General features: G+C 35.4%; 1 protein-coding gene across 6 annotated transcripts in view; it reads left to right on the top strand.

The window, feature by feature from the left end:
• Positions 1–15,265, top strand: part of CEP44 (centrosomal protein 44) — a 46,481-nt gene that overhangs the window by 19,458 nt on the left and 11,758 nt on the right. For 5 of the 6 annotated variants that reach the window (XM_045286758.1, XM_030884677.2, XM_045286753.1 and 2 more), the window contains 6 exons: positions 2,245–2,415; positions 3,391–3,597; positions 4,516–4,591; positions 11,030–11,154; positions 11,413–11,450; positions 12,221–12,443. In XM_045286758.1, coding sequence (XP_045142693.1) covers positions 2,245–2,415; positions 3,391–3,597; positions 4,516–4,591; positions 11,030–11,154; positions 11,413–11,450; positions 12,221–12,263 — 660 coding nt within the window. In that variant the 3' untranslated portion in view covers positions 12,264–12,443. Of the gene's footprint in view, positions 1–2,244; positions 2,416–3,390; positions 3,598–4,515; positions 4,592–11,029; positions 11,155–11,412; positions 11,451–12,220; positions 12,444–15,265 lie in introns of those variants that run through there. The other variant, XM_045286757.1, reaches the window with a different exon arrangement.

Below are 15,265 nucleotides of genomic sequence, written 5' to 3'. Positions count from 1 at the left end.
ATGGTGAGAGTGGTGATACCAGGAGGGTGGAGGGAGGGTTGGGTAGAAAGGGGAAACCAATTACAAGGATCTACATATAACCTCCTCCCTGGGAACGGACAACAGAAAAGTGGAAGAAGGAAGATGTCGGGCAGTGTAAGATATGATAAAATAATGATTTATAAAGTATGAAGGGTTCAGGAGGGAGTGGGGTGGGGGGAGAAAAATGAACTGATTCCAAGAGCCCAAGCAGAAAGCAAATGTTTTGAGAATGATGAGGGTAACGAATGTATAAGTGTGCTTTACCAATTAACGTATGTTTGGATTGTGATAAGAATTCTATGAGCCCCCAATAAAGTGATTTTGAATGTTTATGAAAAGGTGCTGAAAAACTTGTCTTATCCACGAGTATGTAGGTACATAGAACATTATAAACCAAACTCTCTGCCGTCGAGTCGATTCTATAGGACAGGGGAGAGCTGCCCCAGTGAGTTTTTGAGACTTACCTCTTTAAGGGAGTAGAAACCCTTGTCTTTTCTTTCATGGAGTGACTGGTACTTTGAACTGCTGACCTTTCGGATCATAGCCCTACATATAAACACTAAGCCACAGGGCACCTTACATTGTACATGAGCACCCGGTAAAACATTCTGGTCTTATATTGGAGTGTAGAGGCTTTTAAAAGATGTAGATCATATATTTTTATGAAGAACATTCCTATAAAGTCACAAGAAGAGGTAGAAATGTGAAATTGAACTGACTATGTATTTCTAATTCTCAATTCTACCTCATTTCTCACAGAGAACAGCAGTCATTTACATTTGCTATTAATGACAGTCCTCATCTGCACTAAATGGGAACATATGAAGAGCCTCTTACCAATAGTGGTAATAGGTTGTAATGATTAATTTATGCACACTCGTTTCTATAACTAAGAGTGTGAATTATGTGGTGATTGATAATACCTAGGCCTGTAATCTGGTTTTTGATTACTGTTTTGAGTACTTTCACATATTGATAGATAAATTTCTATCATCTGTGCTGAATGAGTCCAGTCCATTTAAAACCCCAAATGAATCCCAGTCACCGAGGCATTTCCAAACCCTATGTAGGGATTTTAAACCTATACATATTTATGGGAGCAAATAGCCTAATTTGTGGGGTGGCTGGTGGTTTTGAACTGTTGACAGTTTGGTTAGCAGTTTCCAAATGAAATTTAAAACAAAACACTAATTTATGGTCAGCAATGGACTTTCAGCTGCCATCTTTTTGGAGTTTAACCCACTCTGGAACTGCAAGATGGGACCAGGTGAATAATCAATGTTAATAAGAGCAAGGATGCTGAGAGTTTCTAGCTGTAGTAAAGTAAAGTGAATTCCTTCTGCTTTAATTCAAAAGCATGAGTTGTATACTATTAAATATAAGTTAATGTAACTAAATGTACTTCTTGGTTACCCATTAAATGAAATAATTCACTAGTTTTTTAATAGTCAGATATTGGAAGAACTATTAAAACTTCTTAGATTTAGAAAAGTTTGAGTCAATGTAAATATATTTCTTTCTTAACAGTCAAGTTGAGAATATGAAAGCAAATTTTCTCCCAGTACCTTCCATAAAATACTTTCTGTGACGTCTGTATCACATGTGCTAAGTTTTTATATTTTTTGTGTGAATAATTTGTGAAAAGGGAAGCAGGCAGTAGAATCATGTACATAGTTTAACATGATGCCTGACTGCCAAGACTTTCTTTGCCACTGTTAAGCTTGAGTTTTCAGGTGAAGATCTAATCGATTGTTGTATCGGGGTGGGGGTGGGGGAACTGTTAGAGAACCAGTCCTTCATGTGTGCATTATTTCAGAAGCTTTTTTCCCAACACTTTTTATTCTGTGAATTCTCAAATGTTATAAAAGCATCTAATCAACCTTTTTGCTAATTAATCATTTTCATCTTTATTCTACTTTCCTCAATATTGCCTTCCCAAGTAAAACTGTAACATTTTGAAACAAACTCACACATCATTGAATATTTCAGTATTGTTTCTAAACTATAATAGTGCTTTAAAAAATTTTAACTGTAATTGTATCATCACATGTCAAATATAGATAATATTATTAACTTACCTGTTGGTTTGTATATGCTCATATATATACTTATCTTCCTTTAAACCTTAAAGGAAGATGTTTCTTTTGGGAAATGACTGCCTGCATTTTAAAAATAATTGTGTGAGAAAATCATTGACGCAGCTCTTTATTTTTCTTTATCCAGAAAAAAGCTCTGGTGATTCGTCACTTATATAATGAAGATAGTGCTGACACCCCTGAAGACACGTTAAATACAGTAGCAGATGCTAATGAAGCACTCGATGTGTCTGAAGCAAAGACTACTGAGATACAGACACCTGAGAAACAGGATCCTGAGATCAAGTCTGAACAGCAAGTAAGCTTTGATTTCTTTAACACACGCCAATATTTCTTTGAAGTGATTTAATTTCTAAAATGTGGAATGTTTTCTAGCTCTCTGAATTATTCACATTTCTTGTGTTTCTGTTACTTAACTGTAAATCTTACTGCAAATAATTGAACAGATAGTCTTTTTTGCTTAGGCAAGGGGACTGAGCTAGGTATTATGGGTAATGCAAAGATGAGTAAGAGCTATGCCTTTTCAGGAATTTACATTCTAGTGGGAAAGAATTATTTACATTATGCACGGTGAAATATCCCTACTACATGTTCTGTATATTAATGAATGAAATGATTGGTGTATCACTACCTCCTCTTGCCCCCGCCCCCCAAAATTTTTGGGTCTTTGCTGCCATTCTTTATTTCTTTTAAAATACCTCTTCTATTCCTCTTTATTGCCATAGGCCCCATTATAATGCTTACTGTCTGGTGTTTCTGTTAACCCCTTTTCTGCCTTTCTCCTATGTCTGTGACTTCTCTATACTGTACAGTATCTCCTTGTACAATTGGCATAGATAAAAACTACCAGATGGCTGGCCATTGGACTAACTTTGCGTTTTAGGGCCAACTGAGAAATCTCAGTGTTTTAAGTGTGGGAACTTATTGTTCATTTCCTCTCAGATTTGTGCTAGGTACCGTTATAAGAAACTAGTATTGCCAGTTTTATGGTACCACCTGATACAGTTCTAAGAGCTTTTACAGACTAACTCATTGAATTTTCACAAGAACCATATGAAGTTGGTACAATTATCCAAGTCATTCAGCTTAGATGAACTGGTTAAGCACCCAAGCCATCTGCCTCCAGAGGTACCTGTTGCTCTTAGCTACCATGCTGTCCCACCTCATTTAACAATTGAAACAATACTATTGAAACAGTGTAAATGAGAATGCATTGATGTTAAAAGGAGTTAAGTTTATGTGCTATTATTTTTAATCTTTCTAATCATTGTAGGGTGTGAAATTTAATCCTGAGATTACTGCACTACAGACTATGCTAGCTGACTGTCAAGAAAAGCTTCAGAAGCTTGGTTGGTTAGAGAGCAGAATAGAATGTTTAGAAGAAAAAATGAAAGGAAAAATGATGGTAAATGAAAAGACCTGGACTAATCTTCTAAGTCGTGTGACTCTTCTGGAAACAGAAATGCTTCTGTCTAAAAAGGTATTTTCTTAACATTTATAAACTATCTTTACTCAGTGTTAGGTGTGAATTCTTTTGGAAGTGTTAAAGAACATTCAAGACTAGGAGAGGGTGTAAAAATGAAGTTCAGATATTTTGCCACCTGTAGGATTATTGTCGTGGCTATTGTTTTTACTTTATCAAACAAGATAATATGATAAATCTATGTATTGAGAATTTAGAATTGTTAGTACTACTTGAAGTACTTAAAAAATGATGCAAGACAAGCCTTGACAAATGTAGTAAGTGTAATGCAGAGTACTTTGAAGGTGATAGGTTTGCTTTGTAAGAAAATTTAGATCCATAGCTTTGAAAAAAATTCCATTTTGTGGGGGGACCCCTCGTATGTGGGTTCCACATTTTGTCTCTCTACTTATCCACGGATGAGTGTTTAGGTATCTCCATCTTTTTACTGGTGTGAATAGTGCTGCAAACACAGGATGCTGTGTCTCTTAAAAAAAAAAGACAAGGCTTGATTTTGTTTTTGAAAAGCTTGAAATGATTATTTTATACCCTTTATTATAAACGGTGTGTTTTCACAGGACAAAGAAAGAAATACTGGTAGAAGAGGAAACATGATAGCTCTTATTTCCTGTTCGCACGTAGCTCAGTCATGTTGCAGGAAAGCAGCCCCTGAGTTTGCCGTCGTGCTTCCAGGTTCTTCCTTGACTGACTCCGGGTTTCAGTCTCTGTTCCGCTTTCCTTCCTGGAAATCAAAGTTAGATGAAAAAATTCATCATCTGATCCACATTTAAAAGATTATTTTTCTACACAGGAATATTTTTAAATAAGTACATTAAAAGTAATTAGACATTAAGGATGCCATTTTTAATATTTTGCTTGGCAGTAAGAATGTTAAGTGATTTTTTTTTTCCTAAATACCTAACTCTGTTATTCCAGAATGACAACTATATAGAATTCAATGAAATGAGTGGAGACTCTCCTCTTAGTAGCCATGTGGATTATCTGAACTCTGGTAAGTTCTTATAGTGTTGGTAGCATGATAGACGGCAAAGACATTTTTATGGCTATTTGTCAATTTTAATACTTCCAAGTCTGACTTTTTATTTGTAGAAGTTGCAAAGCTCCCAGGAATCTGCAGACTATTGAAGCCAAGGGGACTTTAAGAAGCCAGCCTTATACACAGTAGTTGGTTGAGTTCCAGTTCAAAGTTAGGGACTTTTAGACAAGTTCTACTCTATTAATTGCTCAGAGCTCTAGCATAAAAACAACAAACCTCCAAAGTTTCAAATTGACACTTAAGTACAAACTTTCCCTGATATAAATGTTAGAAGTAAGAGAAGAAAACACTTATCACTAACCTGAAAGGTATTATAAATCTCTTAATGCAACAAAGATATGGATTTCTGATCTGTGTATCAGTGACAGCTTTTATTTTTTTATCTTATATTTTCTGATAAACAAAGATAATGAATTCTGCCTCGTATTTTTGCTTAAATCATATTTTCTCAAGAACTTATCTTAGACTGAAACTTTTCAATCTATATATGCATAAGCTTCATAATAACAATGACAGTATATTATGGAGCAAACTACCAATCTCACTTTTCTAAGTCCTTTATTAACTCATTTAATTTTCAAAGCAGTCCTGCAAGTTAGGTATTATTACCCCGGTTATACAAATAAGGAAACTGAAGCGGAGGGAGGGTAAGTCACTGCCAGAGGTCCCATAGAATGGTAGAACTGCCATTAAACCACTTCAGACTCTCAGTCACCTTGTAGAATAGGGTGGAATTACCCCCATTGATTTCTAAGACTGCAATTCTTGAAAAGACTAGCAAGTCTCATCTTTTTTCCATAAAGCAGCAGGTTGTGTCAAACTTCTGAACTTGTAGTTAACAGCCCAATGTGCAACCCACTTTGCCACCACACAAAGAGCAATTTTACTAATTAGGTTATGTATGTAATTATTTGAGGTACTCTTCATGTAATATATTGTACATACTTGTGTATAAGCCGAGTTTTTTTAAACATTTTATTAGGGGCTCATACAACTGTTATCGCAATCCATACACACATCAATTGTGTAAAGCGCATTTGTACATCATTCTCAAAACATTTTCTCTCCACTTAAACCCCCGACATTAGGTCCTCATTTTTCCCCTCTCTCCCCGCTCCCCCCTCCCTCATGAGCCCTTGATAGTTTATAAATTGGTATTTTGTCATATCTATAAGCCTAGTTTTCAGCACATTTTTAATGCAGTTTTTGTGGTGAAATTAGGTGCCTCGGCTGATACTTGTGTCGGCTTATACTCGAGTATATATGGTAGGTAGTGGCCCTCACATTTGGTATAAGGATGATTCTCTCTCTGCCACCCCTCCCCCATTTATTTTTCACTTATTCAACAATCTTAGGGCAAGAACTTTGTCTCATGGATTTGCTTGTTGACATGTCTGTATTTTGTTCTCTCTTCAGTGCCTGAATATACTTGAACTCAAATTTTTATATATCAAAAGACTATTGAATGTCTATTTGTATACTATTGCTTTTGCCAGGCTTAATTTTGCATGTTTTAGACTTCATTTATTTTTATATTATTATAAAACATAGTTTTATCTCATTTATGCAAATATATAAAGTTTAAGCCACTCAGGATTTAGAGCGATGAAGAGATAGGCCTTTATCTGAAATAGCGTATATATTACAAATATGATGAATACCTAGTGTTTTAGTACCAGATAGGAAATTACTATAACAGAAATACCACAAGTGGGTAGGGTAATTTTAGCAAACAGAAATTTATTTTCTCACCGTTTCTCAAAAACTCACTGCTATTGATTCGTTTTCTACTCATAGTGACCGTATAGGACAGGGTAGAACTTCCAGACTGGTTTCTAATAGAGACTAATCTTTATGGGAGTAGAAAACCTCATCTTTCTCCTGTGGAACAGCTTGTGGTTTTGAACTGTTTGCCGGAGGCTAGCAGCCCCCTGTGTAACCCACTACACCATCATGGCGGCTTCACTCACTGTTGGGGTGCCTGGAAGTCTGAATTCGGGTTGCTGGTTCTTTCACCTACTTGTTTAATCTCTTTTAAATCGAAAGAGATTGATTTATGACACACCCTACACCAATCTTGACTTATGAACCAAGACAGCCTCTTCCCAAATGGGAGTATAAGCATAGGTATAGGGGTTAGGATTTGCAACACATATTTTGGGGGTGTCACCAGTCCAAAATTCCTTGTCTCAAAGACATTATAATCTGATCTACGTAAAGTAAAGGAACCAAATTTATAAAGTCTCCCACACTCTGTCTTAATATGCATGCTACTTGGAGCCAGAGCAGTTGATTCCATTTGGATGGGAAACCAAAAGCCAGATTGACCCCTCTGTGAGTTTCCTAGACTGTAACTGTTTACAGGAGTAGAAAGCCCAGTCTTTCTCCCACAGAGCTGCTGGTGGTTTCGAACTGCTGACCATGCAGATCACAGCCCAATGCACGTAACCACTGGACCACCAGGCAGAGAGCATTAATTGTAGGAAATCTGGTGGCACAGCAGTTTAGCTAAAAGTTTGGCAGTTCAAACCCACTCAGTGCTTCTACAGGAAGAAGACCTTCTTCTATAGAGATTACAACTAAGAAAATCCCATGGGGCAGTTCTGCTGGCACATGGGCTTGCTGTGAGTCCAAATTGACTTGGCAGTACCAGTACCACCAATAAAACTCCTATTTGACAGATGTGAGCGCTGAATTCCTGACCATCCCCCCACCATAAAGCTAATAAATAACATTCAGACTCCAAAGCTTGGTTTTTGTTTGTTTGTGGTTTTTTGGAAACAACATTAGATGATATACAGGCAGTGCCTGAGTTATGAACGTCTGCCTATAATGCAGTGCTTTGGACCAGTTTGCCCTTTAATGTAGGGCTTTGGATCAGTTCGGTCAGAGCCAATGACATGAAACAAGAACAGGCTGGAATATTTACAATTTGAGTGAGTCCTCACAGTAACTAAAATTGAAATTGTGGCTTGAAATTCTGGAACGAGAGACTTGGAAGAGGTGTAGAGAGCTCTTTTAGGAGCCAAAACTATTTTACAATGTTGAATATCTTTGAACGAATTTTTTTTTCTTAAATGACAATTTAGGAAAGAGAAACATCATTGTTTAAGCAGTTGTTACCAATTTCTCAGTAAGAAAATTGTCCGAATGGAATATATGTTTGAAAACCTTGATTTTTAAAAGCAATGTTTTGCCATTAACTAATGCTGCTCTTGACATTTCCTTTTTGTTAAAAGTGATTGGCCAATTATGCATGCTTTTTTATAAGACTTTTAATTACATGATACAGTAGAGTTTTCAGATATGGAATTTGATATTGATAGAATCTAAAGTACTGTGGAATGCCAGAACAACAAAAAAGTCTGTCTTGGAAGAAGTGCAGCTATACTGCTTCTTAGAAGTAAGGATGACAAGGTGAGACTTAGTCTCATGTACTTTGGATTTGTTACCAGGAGAGACCAGTCCCTGGAAAAGGATACCATGCTTGTAAAATAAATTGTCAGTGAAAAAAGAATTGTCATTGTGGCTGAACCAACGGGCTTAAGCATAGTAATTTTGAGATGGCACTGGAGTGGATAATGTTTTTTGTTACACGGGGTGGCAGTTCAGGATTATGTCAACTGCACACTCCAGGCTGGGGTGGAGTTAAATCTGTCAGTCACGTCGCAGCTTGACACCTCCTTGATGTTGTAAGTCTTTTTAATCAGAGCAAGGTGAACAGAGATGATCTCTTTTTGCCACATCACCTTCCTCTCACTGTGACTTCACTTGGACTCTGTGTCTGCCTCCAGGGGTGGCCCCGTGTGGGCCATTCAACCCTGAGAGCTGTCTGCACTTTGCCCTGCTTCCACTGATCTTTGCATCCCCTAAGCCCTACACCCACTGGTCTGTGCTCTTCTACTTCCCAGTTCACACCATTCTGCAACTCCAGTATGTCGCTACATGAATTTGAAAAGGAACTTATGGATTAACATCAGACTTATGGCCTTGAGTTGGACTGGCCTGGATGACTTTTTGATATATAGTTACTTCTTGATATAAAGTACTATCTTATACGAGGGTGTCCCCCCCCAAAAAAAAACCCCAGAATTTTTTTCCCAAAGCTATGTATTTCAATTTTTTTTAATAAAACAACCTTAAAACCCTCAAAGTACTCTCCGTCGTTACACTTACTACCTTTGTCAGCTCTGTGATCCGTCCTTGGAGACATTTTTCAGACTCATCTGGATGACTGACAGCATCCCCCTCTTTTTTTCTTCACTTCTTCTACTTTGTCATATCGCTGTCCTTTCATGTTTCTCTTCATTTGCAGAAACAAAAAGAAGTTGCACTGAGCAAGGTCAGGTGAATAAGGTGCGTGGAGCAGGAGAGGCAAGCTGTTTTTGCCAAAAACTGGCCCACTTGAGATAGCTGCATGAGCAGGACCATTGTCGTAGTGGCAAAACCAGTTCCTCGTCTGCCACAAATCAGGCCTTTTTGCCATACACTGTTACACAATCTTTTCAGAACTTCTAAATAGAAATCTTGATTAACAGTCTGGTGGAATGAATTCTAAATGCTCTACGAATTGACATTTTCATCCTTTTAGGAAGTTCATGGATATCCAGAAAAAGGTTTGTCATCAACCGACCTTTCACCTTTTTAGAAACGAGAGTTTTTCCCATAGCTCTGTCCTTGTAAGCTGTGTTCAACATCACAGCAGTTCCTGTGGCATTTCTCCCAAGCAGGAAACAGAAGTTCCCAACCGCATGCTGTCCTCTTAAACCGGCCATCACAAAAAACAAGATTTGAGTGAAACTTGCTTTCATGAAAAAATTCACTGTGACCAGAGAGAACCTTCTCAGGCAATACCATGGGGTGCACTCGCTGAGAGTGAGTTGCTGGAAGCTCATCTAGCAGGGGGAAATGTGTTCTATGAAAGCTCCGCCCAGCAGTTTTGTTTTGTTTTTTCGTTTTTGGGGGGGTCTACCCCCTCATACATATATGAGTGCCATTGGATTTGCTTTCTAGACAACCCTGCGTAACACAATGGGGCATCTATGAGTGGGAGTTGATTTGATGTCACCTAACACCACCACCACCAAAAGATGATTACTAAACTTTACAATTAAATGTGCTGTCTTAGTTGTAATGTCCTTTAATTTAGTTGTAGGGAAGATTTCTCATTTTGCTGGATAAATATTAGGATATTAGAAATGCCAAGCTGTTCAATTCTTTAGACATAGAAGATTGAATTCTAAGTTAAAGTCATTCCTTATGTAAGCATTAACTCAGAGTTTAATTTTCCTTGAATGATAAAAAGGGTGTCTGGTCAGATTTAGGAATTGTTGTCACCGATCACCGGACAGTAAAAGAATTATGAAATGCTTAGGTATCATATTCAGCTTAAAAGCGCCATGATGAGGGCAGTGAATGTACAAGTGTGCTTTACACAATAGATGTATGCATGATTGTGACCAGAGTTGTATGAGCCCCTAATAAAACGATTAAAATTTTTACAAAGCACCAGGACATGAGAAAGCTGGATGGTGACTAAGGAAGATAAGTGAAGAGTTGGTGCATTTGAATTATGGTCTGGCCAAGATGAATCAATCTTTTAGAAGAAATGTTCATTGGGAGCAGGGATGGTGAGACTTTGCTCATGTATTTTGGACATATTACCAGGAAGGTCAGTCCTGTAAAAGGCAGTCATGCTTGAGTAAAGTAGAAGCATCAGCAAAAAAGAAGATGAGCCTCAAAGAGATGGATTGCCACAGAGTCTGCCACAGAAAGCTTCCACCTGACAATGGTTGTGAGGCTGGTGTGAGCCCCGACAGCCGCTCCTTCTGTTGTACATATGGTTGCTGGAAGTTGGATGGAACGTGCCAGCCCCTGTTAGCAACAGCATACGTTGGCTCCTAGTTAGAAATCACTTTATGGCACCTACCAACAACATTATAACTATTGTTCATTTAATGGAATGCTTATTTTTCAGAATACATGAAAATTGAATTGTTGTATGTGATGTGGAATTTTCTCATAAACTATTACGATAAATGCATTTTATTCCAATAAAGTAAAGAGAAAAGCTTCATGACAGATTTTTTATAGTCACTAATATAAATGACACTATTTTAAGAAAACTAAATATGTCAGTGGCTGATTTTTTTAAAAGAAGCATATTTTTCTTAATTTACTCTTTTACTCAAATTGCTAATACTATTTTCAGTAATTTTATTGACTGGTATTTAACATCCACACCATTGTCTTTAAATGAGTATTAAAACCTCCCCTTGATTATACAGTAACCATTGCTTATGGAAACTTTGTTTTTCTTTCATCTATAAAGTTTTAAAGTATTTAACTGCATTGTGGAAGGAAAAACTAACCTAAAAGTGAATGTTTTCACAGATAGAAAAAACAATGAGGAGAGTTCAGCAAGTCTTCCCCTGTCCTCTGGTTATAGCACATCCTCTTCGGATTCAACTCCCAGAGCCTTGACTATCACATGCTGTGGTTTGAAAGATAATTCAGAGGTAAGGAACCTTAGCAAGTGCTTGGATGATTTCTATTCTCAGGACTGGAGAACAACCAGCATTTATTTTTGTTGTGTATATTGCTGGCAAGAAAAATCGTGAAGCTGTGTAAATCTTAATCTCTCTTAAAAATTCTTTCTGATAAGTAAACAGTACTTGATAATAATGTTTTAGATTATGTTTTATATGTTCAGGCCCCAACTTTGATGATAGTTGACTTTGAGAAATTGCCTAAATTTGTTGATTTTTAAATTAAAGGAAACAAGCATCCAGAAAATGGAAAGGATGAAAAAAATGTAAGTAACAGGAAGTGGCAACAGAAATTTATTTCTGTGTAGGGAATTGTATTGGATTACAGTAAATATAGAATGTACATTGTGCTTCAAACCTTTAAGGTCTCTCAATCAGGTGTGGAATTTCCTTCATGACTCCGGTGGATAATAAATCTACCTGCAGTTCTATGTTTATGAGATGAGTCACTGTTTTGGTTTCTAACAAGTGATGTAAAACATCATTAAAGGAATTAACTGGGGATTAAAGAGTGCAGAGTTTTTTGTTTTCTTTTGACTGATAATGATCATGAGTAGTTATCTTTCATAACTTAGATATCAAAGTATTACATAGTATATATTTAAAACTGTTAAATATTGATTAAGTAATGTTAGCCTTTTTCAGAAAGTTATTGGGCAGGTAATACTAAAATAATACCCTTGTCCAATACAAATAAGAAGTTATATTTGATTTTTTAAAGAGAAATTCAAAAGACAAGAAAATGAAGTTCATATAAAGTTATTATATAGACTACTACTTAAAAAAACTATTATATTCTTTTGACATTGTTAAAATATTATAACTTCAACTCCAAAAATTAGAGTCTTACTTGGCTCTAGTTGTATTTCCCATTTGAACCAGTGTTCACCTAGTTTATGAGTAACAACTGCACCTACAAATAAGAAAACTTTCAAATTAATTTTAGAATAATGTGTGATTTTAATAACATCTTAGTTTTTTTATTTCTTATATATATTTACTTTGTTTCTTATATATTTTTAAATTTTTATTTCAGGTTTGAAGAAACAGTAGAGTTATTGAAATGTCCAGCTCACTAACTGGGGACTCGTCTACAGGACCTGCTCTAGAATGTTAGCTATTTTACTTCTTATGCATTTTAAGAACTCTCATTACAGTTTTAATATTCTGCAATATTTTTTATTAAGAATTAGAATTCCATTTGGAATATAAGTTTTCTCATTCAATTTTGAATAAATACTTTTTGAGCTGTTACTTTCCACATTAGCAGATTTTACTTCTCTTTGGGAAAAGTTCTGTTTCAGTTACATGTCTTTTGCTGAGTGAAGTCAGTACTGCACTGTTGTTTGTGTTGACGTTTGTTGGCAGTGTGCTAAGTAATATGTTTTTGAAAGTACAGACTTGAGTGTGGCTTACATCCTCTTGGAACTGCTCCAGCGGGGCTTGCATGTTGGACCCAGGAGGCTCTCCTACATCTGTACTGATGAATGCATTGCAATGAAACAATTAAATATGGTCACTGAAAATTAAGTAAAATAATAACTGTTGTTTAATGCTTCGTAAAAGGGAGCAACACGCTTTCGATGAACACTGAGAAAGTCAGGATATGATTCTACGTATATATTTGGAAGTAGGTTTAAAGGTTCGCTGTGATGAATGTATTTTGTATTTCAGTGCTCTATTCTGCAACACATATTAAGTTAGGCAGCAGCCCAGCTTTCGCTGGTGGCGGCTATCCAGTAGTACTAGATATATAGGGAGGGACATTTAAAAACATTTTTTTTATGGTAGAAGTTGTAAATTCAGGCAGGAGAGATCCTTATTGAAGTCTTAGATGAATTTAAATCAAAACAAAAAAGGAAGTCATTTTAAAAGACTCAAGACATTATATTTTTAAGAAATTAAAAGTGAAGTTAATAATCTTGGATAATCAACAGGAAAAACCACTCTGCTATTTTGAATGAAAAATAAAATTTATAAAATGATCATATAGATTGTATGATTGCCTTTTTTGGATCATGTTTTTTATATGTTTATAATTATACATATAATCAGGCAAGTATGAAATATAAATTATTAACATTAAGTTTTTATTCTAAATAAGAGTAGCTTTTAAAAATTAAAAATATGTAGTACTCCATTATATGCTTTGTTGTTACTTTTAAACCTTAACTTTTGAAAAATTGGCAATATAGAAATATAAAAATATACAGTGTATGTAATATTTCGGTAAGTATTTCTGGAATTCATCAATGTTAATTTTATCTTTTCCTTTACAAAAGAGGTACCTTTGCAAAAGTCAAGAGTTTATAAGAGAAAATAAAACATCATTTGACTTCTGAAATAGCAGTATCATCATGGAATTTTAGCACCACCTTGTGGTTCGAATGCCAATAACTTATTTTTTTTTAAAGTAAATGCTTTACCATAAAACAATAGGAGCATATTTTTTTACTTTGGAAAAATTCAATCATGGTTTTAAAAAGAAGAAACTTTGAAGTTTTATAATAAGACAAAGAAAAAAAATCGGTCTATCCTCTTTTTTATCTTTATATCTTAAACATTTCTAATGTAATTTATATTTAGTATACAAAGTATGAAAATATAGTAAAATATATCTTGTAAAGGTATATGTTAGCAAGTAGAAGCTTGAAACCCAAATTTTCTTTTACCTTTCCAATGCAACTTTTACCGAACAACTAAACTAGGAACTAATAAAAAAACAGCCCCTAATAACATTGTACATTTACAATTACAGTAAAGTTCACCATTTTAATAATATAAACTTTGGAAAAACATAAAGCAGATCTGATTTTGTTGAAGCTTTTGAAAGCATAGCCAAGTTATTTTAATTCTTGTAAATAATGGAAAAATTGTTTTCTGTCTTAGATAATATGTTAAGTCATTTACAATCTTAAACTAGTTCTTTTGATAACTTGAAAGTCTTGCAGATGTTAAGCAGAAGTGTCACGGAGAGATTGTCTGGAAAATGAATCCTTAGTTAGCGTCAGTGTTCTAGCTTACATCGCTTGCAGACTGGATGGGAAGGTACTTCTTAGACTCTTAACAAAGGCATCAGTAGCTTATGCTGCACTGTTTGCACTTTACTATGAAGAAGTCTGTATAGAGAGGATAAGAAACACTGAGGAAGCGTCACCTTAAAATACCGGTCTAAAAGGTTAAAAAGAAGTAATGTCAACTATTCAAAAATTTTAGGCAAAGCATAGGACTATTAAATTGAAAGATTATTTTGTTTCAGCTATCATTTTTAATGTGTAATGTTTTAACATGTAAAATATTCCCTAAAAAATAAAAGTTAAAAGCTTTCAAATTTTTTAATGCCATCATTACTTGCAGTTGTATAGCGATAACAGGCACTTGGGGAAGCATTCAAAGAACCTTGTCAGTTTTACCAACTACAAAACTTTGAGCTCAAACACTCATGTAGCTTTAATTTTGCTTTTTAACAATCCCTACATTTCTCTCTCCTTTCAAGCTAATTAGGCAATGATGATACATGAAACGCTAAAGCTAAACTACAAAATTAAAACTTGAATTGTGGTGCCACTGAATTGTAGCATTGTTCCTGGAGAAAGGAGCAGATACGTTACTCAGTGGAGAGAGTTGGAAACCAGCGTCGAGAGCAGAACATTGATGGCGTTTAAATTCACGCGCGGAAGCCTAAGCAATCTGTAGTTTATTACTTATGCTCATTTGCAGTACAGCGAGAATAACGAATTGACTTCAAAAAGTTCGTGGAAAAACTGAACGAAAAGATGGGTTTTTTTCCACAAGGTTTTTCAAGTTCCCTTGTGTTTACAGTATGTACATTTATCTTTTAGTTTCAGTTCACTCAAGTCACAAAACTTTTCATTTCCAATGTAAGCATCCACTAATATTGTTTTTAAAATGTAAACCAGTCAGCTTAGTATACTAATACTAAAAGCATTTAATATTTATTCAAAATGCATGTTATTTGAAATTCCTATTGATAAACATACAAATAGATGAGAAGTTACAATATTCATTGCCCAGCAAATGTTGAACAATATGGAAATAATGGGAAAAGAAAATTTTTTTT

The sequence above is a fragment of the Echinops telfairi genome, unplaced genomic scaffold (genome assembly GCF_000313985.2).
Source record: "Echinops telfairi isolate 266 unplaced genomic scaffold, ASM31398v2 ScPeMD7_9;HRSCAF=40, whole genome shotgun sequence".
Taxonomy (NCBI): domain Eukaryota; kingdom Metazoa; phylum Chordata; class Mammalia; order Afrosoricida; family Tenrecidae; genus Echinops; species Echinops telfairi.
The sequence above is the reverse complement of the archived record's forward strand: the minus strand, read 5'-3'. Positions and strand labels throughout refer to the sequence as shown.